General features: G+C 44.7%; 1 protein-coding gene across 12 annotated transcripts in view; it reads left to right on the top strand.

Annotated features, from left to right (window-relative positions):
- LOC128709866 (glutamate-gated chloride channel) overlaps nt 1-11,945 on the top strand; it is a 47,601-nt gene extending 35,656 nt beyond the window's left edge. For 3 of the 12 annotated variants that reach the window (XM_053804899.1, XM_053804896.1, XM_053804895.1), the window contains exons 4-10: nt 1,949-2,018; nt 5,552-5,788; nt 6,046-6,180; nt 6,351-6,668; nt 8,147-8,268; nt 8,809-8,933; nt 11,825-11,945. In XM_053804899.1, coding sequence (XP_053660874.1) covers nt 1,949-2,018; nt 5,552-5,788; nt 6,046-6,180; nt 6,351-6,668; nt 8,147-8,268; nt 8,809-8,933; nt 11,825-11,945 — 1,128 coding nt within the window. Of the gene's footprint in view, nt 1-1,948; nt 2,019-5,551; nt 5,789-6,045; nt 6,181-6,350; nt 6,672-8,137; nt 8,287-8,808; nt 8,934-9,818; nt 9,852-11,824 lie in introns of all 12 variants that reach the window. The other 9 variants (XM_053804901.1, XM_053804898.1, XM_053804897.1 and 6 more) reach the window with 6 other exon arrangements.
- Nucleotides 11,946-15,847: the final 3,902 nt, after the last annotated feature.

The following is a 15,847-nucleotide window of genomic DNA, read 5'->3' on the forward strand; positions in this document are numbered from 1 at the left end:
GTGCTTTTTGCGTTGTTTTTCCCACCCTATAATACCCTCCGCTATCCAAACATAAGAAAAATAAAATAAACGATATCCAGCTTTCGGTACATGCGTTTTCCCAGTGGCGTATTTTCCCAACCGCCCGGCATTTCGTCCGGTTTTTATTCGAGGCTTTAATTTACATACTTTCGATCCGACGTCCCGGTCACCTTACTGTTCTTATCGAAACCGATTTTCCAAATTTCCAACCCCCCACCACCTGCATTTCCCTTATTACGTTCCTTTCTTACCTCCTTCAGTTCGTGTGCCACCGTTACGATTAACATTCCTTACATACGGATCCTCTTGTATTTTTTCACCTTCCTTCATTCTTACCTAGGGTACCTTCTCGTACGATTGTTTTTAACTTCTCTTTTTATACGGTCTCAATTTTTATATCCCCATTTTTATCTACTTTTTGCCGATCCTTTACTAGTCATTACACTCCACTTACACTCCCTCTTACACTTGTTTCCATCTTTAGATTTTTCTCTCATTTTCTTATCTCGAGCAATTTGTCTTTTTTATCATTCTCCTTCCTCTGTCTGTCTCTTCTGTCTCTCTTTCTCTCTCACTATCTTTCTTTTTCTCTTTTACGTACAAAAGAATAGTTTTAAAAAAGTTGTACTTCTCCGTCTTTCCCACTAATTTCTCTCCAATGTGTTTCCAACAAAACGACTCTGAAAAAAAAACTCTCATTTTGAATGTATTAATTATTTAGACCAGGGTTCATCGTGGCCACTCATCCATGATGACCCGCAACTGTGACCAACTGGATGGAAACTACCTTCCCTAGCCCCTAACCTATCCCTTAAACGATCCCCCCCTTTCCCCGTGTATTGTTTCATTCGATATCTCATCCTGCCCTTTCCAATATGGTCCCAATAAAGAATATGTTGGACATTCTTCCCATTCTTGTACGTAGTGAAATAACTCACAAAGTTTGTTTTTGTGTTACCGTTTCATGTTTTGTTTTTGTCACCCGAATTCCCCTCCCTACCAGGCTCAGTTGTTTTGTTGTTTTTTAGTGTCCAAGCGTTCCCGGAGTTTAACCTGTTGTTAGGCATACCACAAATCCAGCGTGGGAAAGTTCTAGGGAAAGTTCGATTCCATCCACACACGAAATATTGCTCAATTAGAAGAACAAAAAACCATATTATCTCCCTCCTGACCTCCACCTCCCTCCTGACCAACTACCTCCACCCTTTTTATGTTTCTCCGTCCGCGTCCCTCGAGTGTCCTCTTCCTAGTTGTGTTCCGGTTTATATGTTTACCATGAACTACGAGGGAAAACAGGAAACATGCTATCGATTTCGAACACTGTGCATCCTAAAAGAAATGCTAGAACATCAATCGCAAGATAGCAAAATAGACCGGAAAACACGATTTTATACAAACCTTGTCTAACATTTGGTTGTCCAGAAAACCCCCAAAACCTTTCTGCATTGAACCGGGCCCTTGTAGAGACATCAATTTCCACCCCCCCAACCTTCACCCAGACCAATCCTACCCCTTTACTCGCTCTCTGTTTTTCACTCTATTATGCTCTAGATTCCCGCCCCCTCTTCACGACCCCTTGACCAAACTAGCGAGCTCTCGTTTTTGTTTTGAATACCTCAATAATCATTCCAAAATTAACAAATTCCCAATATAAAAACAATACCAAAAATACAATATACAGTCGCCGTCGTTAGATTTAAGTGCACACATTGTATGCGTACAAAAGCATTGAGACCATATTGCTAATGCGTTTTTTTCTCTTTCGTCCTTCAACATGGTTGCCATCAAAACACGCCCGTCTGCGCATCGAAACCGTTGATCTCCAACCAATAACGTGCAACAAACCAAAACAAAACACACTATACTCATGCACACCACCAACTTGGCACAAAAAAAAACACACAAAAATAACATGACGACCCCGTAGGAGTACAGTGTACAGCTCACGTTCCGAGAACAGTGGCTGGACGAACGATTAAAGTTCGATGACATCGGAGGTAAGTATGGTGTGGAAGTAGAACGATGGGTAGTCGATACGAAGGGAAGATGGCTTGTAAACTTTAGTCCCTGGTTTCCCACTGAAGGGCAAATTAATTTTGTCAAACACACGATCTTTTAGCCGTGTTCCGCAACAGATTTCATCAAGTTCCTCTTTTTGTTTCGTTTACCGTAAATATATAAAACTTGGGATCACAGTAGACCTTGCAGTAGTAGCATTTGTACCTTTTTACCAGCATTTTTCTGCCGTAGTGCCATCAGTGTCAGTCCCTAGCATAAGCGAAGGCGTTTTGCGTTTCTCCAACCACGACCACCACCGCGTAACACTCTCAGCAGCTCGTCGTACAGATTAAATTTTCGCTAAACATCATAAGCGTTTCAATCATCTTCTTTAGCGGGAAATTAGAGTAGGCTTTTGCACCCGCACCCACCGGCCCCGAGAGCAGAGCCACCCGATCTGAGCCCGGAAAAAAAGAAGAAAACTAAACCCCCGGGTTGCCAATTTCAGCACCGGCAAAGGTCCTTGGTACGGAGCCGGGTTTGCTGTACCGAAAATCATTTTCATCGCCTTGCTCGATCATAAATTCGATATGTTACACTCGGCTTGCTCGGGCCCGTTTGATGTGGGAGAGAGAATGTGGGATCAGGGTAGCCATAATAATGTTTTCCGCCCTGCCCCACGCCCGCCTATTCATATCATCACCGCCGGAGCGCCTACATCTAGGCACACCGCATTACAACCACCATCTCTCATCATCCGAGCGCTCGCGGTAGGCCAATCCGGTTCCCGTTCCCCATTTCCCGATCAAACGTCGCGCACGTGCTTGTTTCGCTGTTCCGGTACTCTTCCACATCCCGAAGCGGGTGAAAGCTTCCGAACACCATCGATTACCGGAACAAACTTGAAATTCTTCCACCATCCCACCACGTTCTACCACACCGAAGAAGCGTCCCGTAGTGGCCCGCGGGGCAACTTTGCCTAGCGTCTAGATTGCCGACTAAATTCGATTACGCTTCATCGACCGATCCTAACCTTAAAGGCTACGACACACACACGCACACATCAACCAACAAGAACGTCCCCAAGCACGTGCCAATCAAGGGCTTTTCGTTCCCTCCGGGGGAAAGAACGAGGTTGGGACAACTTGGTTACCATCGGTTTGGTTCCCTCTTCCTGCCAGAATTCATCCTTTCAGAATTCTTCTTAACACCAGAGACCGGCTATTTGAGCGGAGGCAATCAGCGTTCGAAAAAAAAAATCGCGAACTCTTGCAAAATATTGATGTTCCCATCCAAGACGACCGTCCCATCCATCCATCACGCCCTCGAACGAGTCCTAGGTGACAGCTTCCCTGGGCCAAACTTTACCAGCTCGTTGGGCATTTCCGGTTCAAATCTTTAAACATTGACACATATGCCCACGTACAGACACACCTACACTTACATCTGTATAGAGCACATGTGTGTGTGTGTGTGTGTGTGTGTGAGTGTAGCCCTTTATATGACCTCCGCAACCTTGTCCCTTGATCCAATTCCCCGCCAGCTAGCAAATAAACCCGGAACTCATGTTTTCGGTGCGCTTCCACTCTAGTTCATCATTGCCGTGTGGAGAAAATCCGCAAGAAGCCCCCTCCCCCCCCCAGGGAGGGAAGTCCCACAGAAACGCAATAATGTTGATAAAATGAGTCCTGCGCGGAGTGCCGGGAGCGTCGCAAACAGTAAACACATGTTCCCTATCCGTTTCCGGACACCGGAAGCGATGGATGATTTTTGCCAAGAAAAAAGTTCTTGGAGGAAAGAAACCGATGGAAAGAAATCAATTTAGATCTCGGTCCGCTGCGCTACGATGGGCGCAGGAAATAAATAAGTGTGTGTACGTATAGCGAGGGGTGAAATCGAGCGTCATACATCGACCGTACTTCTGCGTCGTCCTTCTGGTCATGGGTTATCCGGTGTGATGCGAAACACCATTACCAGTTCGTCATCGCCAAAGTGTCCCAGTGCTCGGAAAAAGGGCCACCCGCCACGATTGTAAACTTCCCGGCCTGTCGGCACAGCACGGTTCGCGGCTCGAGGCAATCCACGCACAAGCACACAAGCACGCACACCTCTCCGCCGGACGCGCACATACAAGCACACACCAGAACAGATTTAAAAAAAGTGTATATATATACATATATACAAGCGGTACGGATGAATGGTTAAGGGCTGGTCGACGAGGGCCATGAAACACGGATCTATCATCGACTACGGTCTATAGCAGTCTACGCCTTCGTTCGGTCTTCGGTCAGTGTATGTCTAACAAGGGCTGTAAAGTTTACATATCAATCATAATTTACCTACCCACCAACCATCGTTGAAACTCTCACCCAAAACTCCCCCTCCTCACCACCCCCAGTGTCTTGTTCAACCCCTCGGAACAACCCAATACTTCCAAGCAGAGACATGAGTCGCGACGTCTAAGCATGAAGTTCAAACAGGTCCTTCGACAATACCCAACATAGACGAGGCCTGCTTGTTACGTGTTTATGCAGCAGTCAAACTAGACCCATCCCACGATGGGATGATGTCCTTTGCAGGGGTTCCTCCTTCATGGTTGGGGCGCGCAGGGAGGACTTTGTCCTCGAAATACGTGATAAAAAATGGATCAAAATTGATACTCTACAATCTTAACGACTTGTTCGTATTCCAGCCCGATCCAGCGTGAGCCCAGACGCTGGTGTCCCATGGTTCTGCTACCGAAAAATTGGTAGCTGTTGGACAGCCAATGCGAACGCGAACACAAACAGTGTCCTAAGCAAACAGAGTGGCCAGAGTTCGAAGAATCAGCGCTGCCCGGATCGGCAAAGTGCTGCTTCTTTGTTTTTGTTTTTTTTATTTCTTGGTTTGTGCTACCATCCTATCACATTTAATTCCTCTTTAAACTACTCCCCGATGACCCATTTCGGGAGGAAATAAAATGAAATAATGGAAGATTTATTGTTTCGGGTGCACTTTGGCTCTTAATCAGATATTCTCAATTCTCGCTTGCGGAGCGTTTGTGAAGCAGCGCCCGGTGGACACCGGTGGTCGGCTTAGGTTCTACAGCCAGGCGTGACAGATAATTAATCAGAAGATAAATGTGAAAAGTTGATCACCCAGCTAGAAGTGGCGCAGGTTGCTACGGTACCAAATTCTTTCTCGTTTTGTTTTTGTGCAATGCTCAATTTCAAACTAAATGAAGCGAACCGTCGCCTGCTTGGGATAGTAGCACTGGTAGTAGCAGCAGGGCGAAATGTCACAACCGTCAGAATAGATGCAAAACGTCAACTATGACAGGCAAGCTAGATGAAGTGATCGAAAAGTTGCGTTGCTTGATGAATTAAATTAACTCGCCATCTACACCGAACTTTTGATAATAAAAGCTCTACACCACTTCTCTTCACGCGCCCTCACGCGTTCTCTCTTACTATCTCTCTCTCTGTCTCTATGTCTCACATACACAAACACTCTTTCACCGTCTTCACTTCTTCTTCCTTCGCTCTTCACGCAGGCCGCTTAAAGTACCTTACACTGACCGAAGCAAACCGTGTGTGGATGCCTGACTTGTTCTTCTCGAACGAGAAGGAAGGTCACTTCCACAACATCATTATGCCGAACGTCTATATCCGTATCTTCCCGTACGGATCGGTACTATATAGCATACGTATTTCACTCACGTTGGCCTGCCCGATGAATCTCAAGCTGTACCCACTGGATCGTCAGGTGTGCTCGCTGCGTATGGCAAGTTGTAAGTACCGTTTTACCCACCAGACGTACACACACAACCACACCCGTACAGACACAGAAACAGACAGATGCGTCCTTCGCTCCCCGTACCCGCCATTGGTGCTCCCGTCCCATTCCAAACTCCTTTCCCAACAGAACGTACTACACGATACACTCGACCGCTCCAAAGTGGCAGACACCTCGCTGCCCACCCACTTGAAATGGCCGCTGCCCGCCGAACACAACGCGGACTAATACGGGTGCCGTGCTTCTCCGCAGATGGTTGGACGACGGCCGATCTAGTGTTTCTGTGGAAGGAGGGCGATCCTGTGCAGGTGGTGAAGAATCTGCATCTGCCCCGGTTCACGCTGGAGAAGTTCTTGACCGATTACTGCAACAGCAAGACGAACACCGGTAAGCGCTCGGCGACCAGTAACGGTCGCGCCACACTCGACAGAGCTGTCCGGCGAACACTTCACATTGCATCGTGACAGTTTTACACGACGCGCCACTAACGTTACGTCTTTTCGCTTCTCGTTCCGCTTGCCACTGTTCGCCCCCTCCCTTCCGCACGTCTTCCGCAGGTGAATACAGTTGCCTGAAGGTGGATCTGCTGTTCAAGCGCGAGTTCTCGTACTATCTGATCCAGATCTACATCCCCTGCTGCATGTTGGTCATCGTGTCCTGGGTCTCGTTCTGGCTCGATCAGGGCGCGGTACCGGCCCGGGTATCGCTCGGCGTTACCACACTGCTAACGATGGCGACGCAAACGTCGGGCATCAACGCATCGCTACCGCCCGTCTCCTACACGAAAGCCATCGACGTGTGGACCGGCGTCTGTTTGACGTTCGTGTTCGGGGCACTGCTCGAGTTTGCCCTGGTCAACTACGCGTCCCGTTCAGGTTTGCTAATTTTATTGTTCGTGTATGTGTTTATCTGTGTCGCCGTGGTGCGTTTATGAGTTCACTGTTTATTTACTCTTACTTTATAATGCCCACTTGCTCTTGCTACCCTTGCCAACAAACCTTCCTTTCCCTAACATGCCACGCAATGGTACCGTCCGAGTCCCTTGGGCTACTTGACAGCGACCGTTCTACCTCAGCTACTGAACAACACGTGGCAGCAGAAGCACCGATGGTAGTTAAAATAGTAGTAACCGGAAAGAGCAGCAGTCCCAGTAGACAGCTGTCAAGTGTCAAAGTCTCTGCCAAAGTCAGCCACTGCACTGTGGCGCACGTGGTTGTTTGTTCGGTACGGCGGTTGTCTTCCCAAGCATTCCAAGGAGCACGTGCACGGTAACATTCGTTCGCGTACGCTGCCTACGCTGTACAGTTGCTGTTTTATCTTCCCTTCATTTATCTGTATACCGTCCGTCTGTTTTTGTCTTTTTCTGTCCGGCAACAAAGCTACAAAACAGAGCTCCTATACAAAACTTCCTATTGTTTTTTTTTACTGTTCCCCCAATGTCCGCGTTTACACATGTGCTCGTCGTTTATTACGTTCCAACTATATTTCTGGGCTAGTGTTTTTTTGTCCGTTGTTTTCTTATATTCTACAACATAACCTTAAATAATACAACCGTAGTTCGAACCGATTATAATGATGTCACCCGCATCTCTTTTTTCGTTTCTTTTCTCCTCTCCTCCTGCTGCTCACGTCACTCACGTTACGTTACGTTACCGGTTGCGTTACTCGTCCGCTGCATCGACACATGTTTTGTCATTTCTTGCGCGATCAATTATTGTGTTTTTTTTTGTACTTTGCGTTTGTTCACCATTTCCGTTGTCAAATTTCATATCCACCATTCTTACGTTGTCGTTTTCGCTCATTTCCATCCCAATCACCCCGTTTGCGCAAACCGTGCTCCCATCTCACGTGATACCGTAAATCAATCACCCAAATGACATTTTCGCCCATCGCTGTCAACCCATCTGTCATACTGTATAACACTATGATTGATACTACACGGCGTCGCACACACGCGATGCGTACTTGATGCACGCTTCGTGTCTACGCTTTCAATCGAACAATAACAATCACCTTACTCCACATATCGAACACCGTACCGAATCACTGTCACACGCATTACTATTTGCTCAAAATAACGCGTTCCTAACGTATTTATTACCCGTTTTGCATTACGTGGTTTGCATTCCACAAATACGCACACGTACACCTTCTTCCTATTGATGTATTGCTGTCTATTTTGACATTTCTTAATCACTGGAAATCCTGCAAACCTTCCCGCCCATACCACACAATCATGAATTTCGCCTCACAATCACCATCGTACGCCACATCCTTCATTTTTATTTTCCTCCCATTTTGGAACACATAAATTCTTTTGCGCTTCTATATCAATCCATTCATGCTCACCAAGCGGATAGGGCAGCAGACATGCACCGAGAGAATATGAAGAAAAAGCGCCGCGAAATGGAACAGGCCAGCCTGGATGCGGCCTCGGATCTGCTGGACACCGACAGTAACGCCACCTTTGCGATGGTTCGTATCGGGCAAGGGGTTTGCGCTGGGAGGGCAGGGATTATGTAAAGCGCTGGGGCCACCTAACCTCACCCTAACCCACTGGATAGTGACCAAAACAAAAACAATGAGAAGAGTCAACCAGTAAATCGTCCGGTTCGCCAGCAAAAAAGATGTTTCGTTGTTCAGCAGTGCTTTTATCTTCTTTTACCAACTAGAAATGAGTGTAATACTGTCATACGGTAGCACCAAACATAGTAGTCCACTTTTGTTAGTAGAACAACACCATAGCAAATATGACATGTGTAGCTTTACTGACCAACATTGCCATGGCAACGTACTACAGTAAAGCTTTTTGAATTTCAAATTTTTATTTACTTCCCCAAACTGGTTTGGGCGTACCACCTCAAACGAACAACTCCAATTTCTCGAAACCATTTCGGGAGTTTTTGAGAAATTTAGGAACAACTTCATCGCAAGCAACACAACCTGCTAACCATGTTCTAACCAGAGTTACGTCTGTCTGTCAGTTCGAGTAATTGCCTGCATTACATTTTCCAGAAACCGCTGGTGCGCCACCCCGGTGATCCGCTCGCACTGGAGAAGCTTCGCCAATGCGAAGTGCACATGCAGGCCCCGAAGCGGCCAAACTGCTGCCGTAGCTGGCTGTCAAAGTTCCCAACCAGGTAAGCTTAGCCGTGCCATGTTCGCGTACTTGCGTGCCTTACTCCACACCGATCCAACGCCGTCAGTGTGCCCTATCGCTCTGTCGCTCTCCTTCTCTCTTGCTCTCTTTCTGTCTCTTTTTCTCTCACTCACATTCTCTTTGTCTCTTGTCAAAAACTCCGTTTTGGAAAATCCTTCCAAACATGGCGCACGCACGTCAATGACATTACCCAGATAGCGAAATATCCCCGAAACGTAACTGGAAGGATCGTTTCGCCTGAGCAAAAGTTTTTAAGCGTATTTTCGTTTCCGTATTCTTTTTTTCCGTTCGGTTCCGTTCCGTTACACGGTTACACAGTGTGGTTGTGTTTCTGTTTTGTCTACTTTCTCTTCTGTCCGTTGTTTTAGTCGATTGGTTTTGTGCAATTTTCGTTTCCCACAGACACACTGGCACAAACAGCTACTTACATTCACCGAAACACACAGAATATAGTCACAATGAATCTACAAAACACCCGTGACAGCAAGAACCCGCTTGACACAGTGTCTCTCTATCTGCGTTTCTCTTTTTTGCCACACTCTGAGTCCCTGTGTTCTTGTCCATTTGGTAAGCCGTTGGCGTGATCTTGAGTTACTGTCGTCAAACGAAAAGAAGAAAAAAAAAACATAAATCAAAGATCTTATCTCACTATCGGATCCCGCTGGCGATAGGATTCGTGCAAGCGTTTAGTCTCCTATCGCTGTCAGGAATTAAGTAGCTCCCGCATTGCAACGTGTACGTGTGTACGTGCGAAAAATATGTAATGTCATCTGTTTATTCTTCCATGTTGCAAACAATACCAAATCTTCACACACAAACCAATTGAATCGAATAACTTCATCCCGAACACCCGACTACCTTAAAGCCCCTTCAAAAAGGTGCCGTGTCTGGGACGAGGGTAATTACTTTTACTACTACCACTTTACTAATTTCCGCCTTTACTACTATCGCCTTTACTTACTACCATCAAGCAACTCTCGTACACTATTGCTAACCCTATCGTTACTTTATTTCCTTTGTTTTGTGCAACTCTTTGCTACCCGAACTGCTGTTTGTTGTTTTACGTATTTCATGCTCCGCTGGAAACCCTACTCGGTTTTCGGTCGTTCTATCATCCTTCTATTACCAACTAAGCGTCGTTTTGCGTCATTCATGCTCGGATGCTGCTTTTCACATACATCTCGCTGAGCAGCTCCTTCGATGACAGTTTTGGTAAAGGAAGCAGCACGGTGAGGAAGCTTGAACACGCACAAAGTAACCGTCTACTGGGACGTTTCTGAAAACCGTAGCGCCTGAAAGTATGCAATCAACACTTGGAGGAATTTAATGACGTAATTACTGTGGCGAAACACATTTACACAAGTTTATCCCGAATCGTTCAACGAACGAGAGAGTCATTCGCTGAACGAATAAGAAACATTACATACCTTTAGGCGCTTTCGAGAGTTTTCGAATGCAGCAAAACAAAAAGGTTGCTAAACAAAACAATTCGTGTAGTGCATTGCATACCTTGCGGCGTTTTATCCAATTGAAAAGTGTATCGGAGCTAACTTTGTAGTGCAATGTTGCCCTCGAGTATGTTTTAGTAAATGACGTCTACCCTAAATTTTCTTTCCAAATTCAACTCGATAGAACTGTGCTTGCTTTTCTTTTTAACAAAACTGTCTACAGAAGGACCATCATTGTTCAAGTAAATGCTAATTAGATAGTATGCATCATCCACACCATACGCATCTTGCAGTCGATAAAAAGATCAGTTACGTTTTAACTACCTATCCTAGCACCACAAAACCGGACCCTCTGCGTTTGTGTTTGTGAGTTGTAGCAGCTTGGTTTGGTTTAGTTTTGTAACGGAGTAGAACCACACATTAGCTTCGGTTACATGCTCGACCGCTTTTTGATTCGATGCGTATCCTTGCCACATACAAGTGGTTTCATCTAACGTTGTGCACATTCTCATGCGAAATTCGGACGATCTCTACACTATCTATATATTAAAGAGGCAAAACTAATAACCCACATTGCGCTTAAACCATTCCCCGGAACAAACTATAGAGCAACACATTTTGCTGTAAATAATCATCCCACTTCATACCGTCCATAACGGTTCCGTCCTTCGCGATAACATTTGCAAGAATAAGTAGGTTTTCCGGTCGTCTTCAGCAAATGTATCCATAGATTGTCTCGATGCTCACACATCCGGAACCGCCGGAAATGCTCATTCATACACGCTCATTGCAACACACCGACACCACCAACATGCCAGATCAAGCCACACACTATCGTTCATTTCTTGATGCGCTCCTAATTTTAGTCTTCTATTTTGTTAGTTTAGCCTTCCGATCTTCCGCAAAAAAAAACAACAGCAAACAAAAAACAATTACTAAATCCTTCAGTCATTTCATTTGGTCCGATCCGCTTAGTGGTCCTTAGTACGTTTAATCTCGAATGGATCGGTTCCAAACCCATCAGTACCAAATCGCAAACCAAATCGAATTCCTTAACATCACCGTACTGAGCTGATTGTTTCCTACTCTTTTCGCGTACGTTTTCTCTTCCTCACAGTTTTCCTTTTGTTTTACTTTTGTATGCATCGAATGAAACATCATCATGCTCATTTGAAATAGCTCGAATATATATTCTTTAGACACTTACCTTTGTCTTGTCTGCATACGTTTTCGTTTGTGGCGTGATGATCAATCTATAGTCCAGTTAGTTGATCGATCGTGATCACCATGTAGCTCGCGTACAAGCGCACGTGCGCACCAGCATGCCATAATCAAACCATGCTAATCGAAATATTTCTCTCCCCTTGTCCCCTACGCGCCTTATCCGTTCTGGCTACGACCACAACAACGCGACCATGTGTAGACAATGCTCGCGCTCGAAGCGCATCGACGTTATCTCCCGGATAACGTTCCCGCTGGTGTTTGCCCTGTTCAACCTGGTCTACTGGAGCACCTATCTCTTCCGCGAAGAGGAGGAGGACTAAGCGCGTACAGCTGCAACGCCGTACTAATGTTAGCAATAGACACCCCACGTAGCAGTGTAGCACAACCATGTCCACTATCCCTCTAAAGTGATCGGTTCCAGCAAACCCCCCGGCTCCGTACACACCTCCCCAGATGAAGGATGTGCGATGATTTCGTACGCAGAAGAACCGAAAGCAACGGTCGACCGCAAGCAGCCAACGCTTACATGCCAACGGTTTGCTGACGGAGTAGCACAAACGGTCGCCCAAGGCAACACGCATACCAGTCAATCGCTCAAGCAACAGTCATAACTGCACATAAATCAACGTTCGTGCCGTAAATACGCATGACAACAAATGTTACGCACAGTTTCACATCAGCACCGCAGAATAAGCTCAGTATATCAGTATTCACAAAACAACAGCGACAACAACAGATCAAGCATGCCTGTTAATATGTAGCGCATAGTTCAGTTATAGCAGAAAATCACTTACAGAAGCGAAATAGAACAATTACCGGCTAGACAAAGATACAGTTTCAACTGCACAGCAGTAATCAACACTATTAATTGCCATTCTTCTGGTGAGCTGATGGTGATCAGGTTTAGTTAGAGCACAAGTAACAGTACCCCGTACCATACAGAACACATAGGGAAATGTAAAAATCCTTTGCTCTTAGGCAGCTTTTTTCTGCAAACAGTCCTAATTTAGCACAAAAACGATAGATGTGTTACGCAAGTTGCATACTTTCAGGTGGATTGATTTTATAGTAAATAATTCGCATTGCATGGATGATTGCGCTCCATTTCTTCCATCTTCAGGATATTTTCATCTGCAGACACGATATCTCAGTGTCCTGCCGGTCACACAGAAACACGCACACCTACCTAAAACCCATGCTGCCAATTTGCTCGGTTTCTTCGGTAGTTTGGACGGATAGTGCCTTTATCTTGAATTAGTTCGCCTCTTGAATTCGGGTATGCTCAACATCAACCCAACTTTCTAATAGTTTTTTTCACAGCAAAGTACAGTACACAAACTTTAGTCACACGCAAATATACGCAACACACACACGCTCAGTGTACGTCCCGATCTCATTAAGCTAGTGCCATAGTTGTTAAAACATTTGCGGTTGTGAATGCGGATCGGGACAAATACACATCCACCTACACGCGTACCCACACGGTTAGACGACGTTCGTTCTTTGCCTTCCATCGAATCCCGTTTCTTCCTTCATTCATTCGTTCGTTCATAAAGAAAACTGTTCGAAAATACTACCTTGCACTAACGAATGTTTTTTTTTTGTTCTTTCATTACTAAGAACTGAAACGCAAAATGCAAAATATGTGCAAGTTTTTTTTATTATTCCTCCTCTTTTCGCGCTATTCCTCATTTGCTCTTGCACTTAGCAAAACAAAAACCACAAGAAAAACAGTAAAACTATCAATATTCCACAGTAAGTTCCCCGTAGAAGCGTTTTGGGACGCAGTCCAACACTAGTAAGTGGTGTTAAGCGTGCAAAAGGCAAAACCGGTTTGGTATTTTTATACTGAAAAAAGAAGTAAAAACTCTATGTGCGAAAAAAAGCAAAGGAAAACAATGTTCTTTCATAAGCTATATCCACAACAAAACAAGAAAAAACACACTCAATTTAAATACACATATTACTAATGCAGTGGATGGAAGGGAGCTGCCACACAAAATAACACAATGCAAACAATCGTATAAACTATTCGCGAAGCAGGAAGTATAAATAGTTCACCAGTTTTCTTAAACGTATAAAGGCACTAGGCAAAAAAAAAAAACAAACAAACAAAAAACAACAACACACCCATACACACACAGGAGAAAGTGAAACAGGAGGTAAAACTCGACAGAAGAGAAGTTTAATGTAGTGGATTAAATTAAAACAAGGGGGAAACTCTTTAAAAAAATTACAGGGTCATAGCTATTTGTTGGCACGAAAGCACAACATTAAGTAAAAAATCGAGATTCTATCATCACCGCTAAACAGATTGCTAACGGATAAAAGTAAAACGTCGTGTGTAAATTATTAAGCAGTAAAATGAATCACAGAAAACCTAATCTATCCCAAAAGAGCAACTGAAAAACAGCTACACAGGAAAACACTGGCACGAGCAAGACATGAAACACACACACAAGCACAACACACGGTCACATAGGGGATAAAAATTAGCATAGTAAGCGAAAGACATGTCAAACAAATCGAACGAAGATTATTTTAGATGTTATTCAATGGTAGAGTATGTATACTTTACTGTGCTACTGTGCGAGTGTGTGCGTATGCGAATGGAAAATTGAACGGAAAATGAATGTGTGTGAGCATTTAGAAGATAAAATAGACGCAGAAAGTGAAAGTGGAAAAAAAAACAAAACCCAAGGTAGACATACAATGCTGACGGTTGGATGATAGTGGAAGAAAGAATCGTATCGAAGCATAAATGGACAGCTAGTTGAATGGCGTGTTATAGCATTAATGAATCAAAAAGAAGAAAAAAAAACAAAACAAAAACAACCAAAACTGAAAACTGTTCTCTGTAGTGTTTTCTTTTTTCTAAGTACCCAACAACAACAAGAAAACTTTGCTAGAAAGAGAGAAGAAGTAAACTTTAAACCAGATCTAGATCCCAGCCATTCGAGGAGCTGCGTTATGTGGTTGCACGTGTTTTTATATGAAATTTTAAACGTATTTTCTAGATCAAAACGCTCTAGAGACGAATCCTGGAGGGATCCGGCCGGGGTACTAAAGAAAACGGAAACAGTGCGGTAAACAGTTGGGACAATTACGCGAGAGTGTGAACTAGAATTAGTCTTCTTCAGGCGCCAGCTAGTTTGAGGTTATCTGTTTTCCATTGTTTTGTTTGTTGAAAATTTTCCAAAATAAACAAAAATAATCCATTATCGGAGCAATAATCCACCATCGGATTGTGGGCCTCGGAGTTTTTGGGCGTATGTGAGGCGTTTCGGGGAGAATCGGCACAAACTGGTAGTTTAGTCGTTTCTCTGAATGTTTAAACGATAGAATGTTTGTTTTTTTTTTTTGCGGTGCTATAATTTTGCAACATTTCAAACACAGATTCGTCGAAATTCGTCGTTTCGATGAGCGAACCACGAGCGGTTTGCGCAACGAACAACAAACCGAATTTCCCAACGCTAAGCTGTACAGTTCGAATCGGGTTGTGGTTATATTTTGCCGTTGCCGTGGCGACCGTTGTAGGGTTCCGCCCGCCCGGACTGAAATATTTCCATTTCATAATGAAAGATTTCATGCACGCGTGCGAGCGCGCGTGTGCGGCCGTTGTACGGTGAATGTGGCCTTTCCCTCCCCCCTTTCTTGGCCGGCTCATCGGATTTTAGACAAAACGAAGCGAAACGGAAGCTCCCCCTGTCCGGCGTTAAGGCGATATCGTCGCGTAATATTTTGTTTGAAAATGTGTTGTGAGGTGTGTTTATACGCATGCTGCTATAGGCCGCTGTTCCCGCCCGGCACACTGTATCACAAACTAGCGAACGGAAGCAAACAAGCAGTGACTCTATAAGAGCGACACGGAGCGACAGTGTGCACGGAAGAACTCGGCACCACACGGCAAAACAAAAACGTACTGTTGTATCGCTAATCGTTAATAAACAATCAAAGTGAAAATCTTATCTACGTAAATATGGCAAAACCGGTGTCAAACAATCTGTCTATAAACATAAAAGCTGTAGATTTTCCTACGTGACGTGTTGGTATGAAGTGGGGTGACGGATAGAAGAAGAAGGTAGAGGAAAAGAAAACCCTTGTAACTGTGGTGCTGTGCATTAAAAAAGAAAAATAAACAAACAAACAACACAAGATTTTAACGTACATGTTATTCGTACCGGAGGCGAATTACCCATTACACCGAGAACCACTCACGGCC

The sequence above is a fragment of the Anopheles marshallii genome, chromosome 2 (genome assembly GCF_943734725.1).
Source record: "Anopheles marshallii chromosome 2, idAnoMarsDA_429_01, whole genome shotgun sequence".
In the NCBI taxonomy this organism is placed as follows: Eukaryota; Metazoa; Arthropoda; class Insecta; order Diptera; family Culicidae; genus Anopheles; species Anopheles marshallii.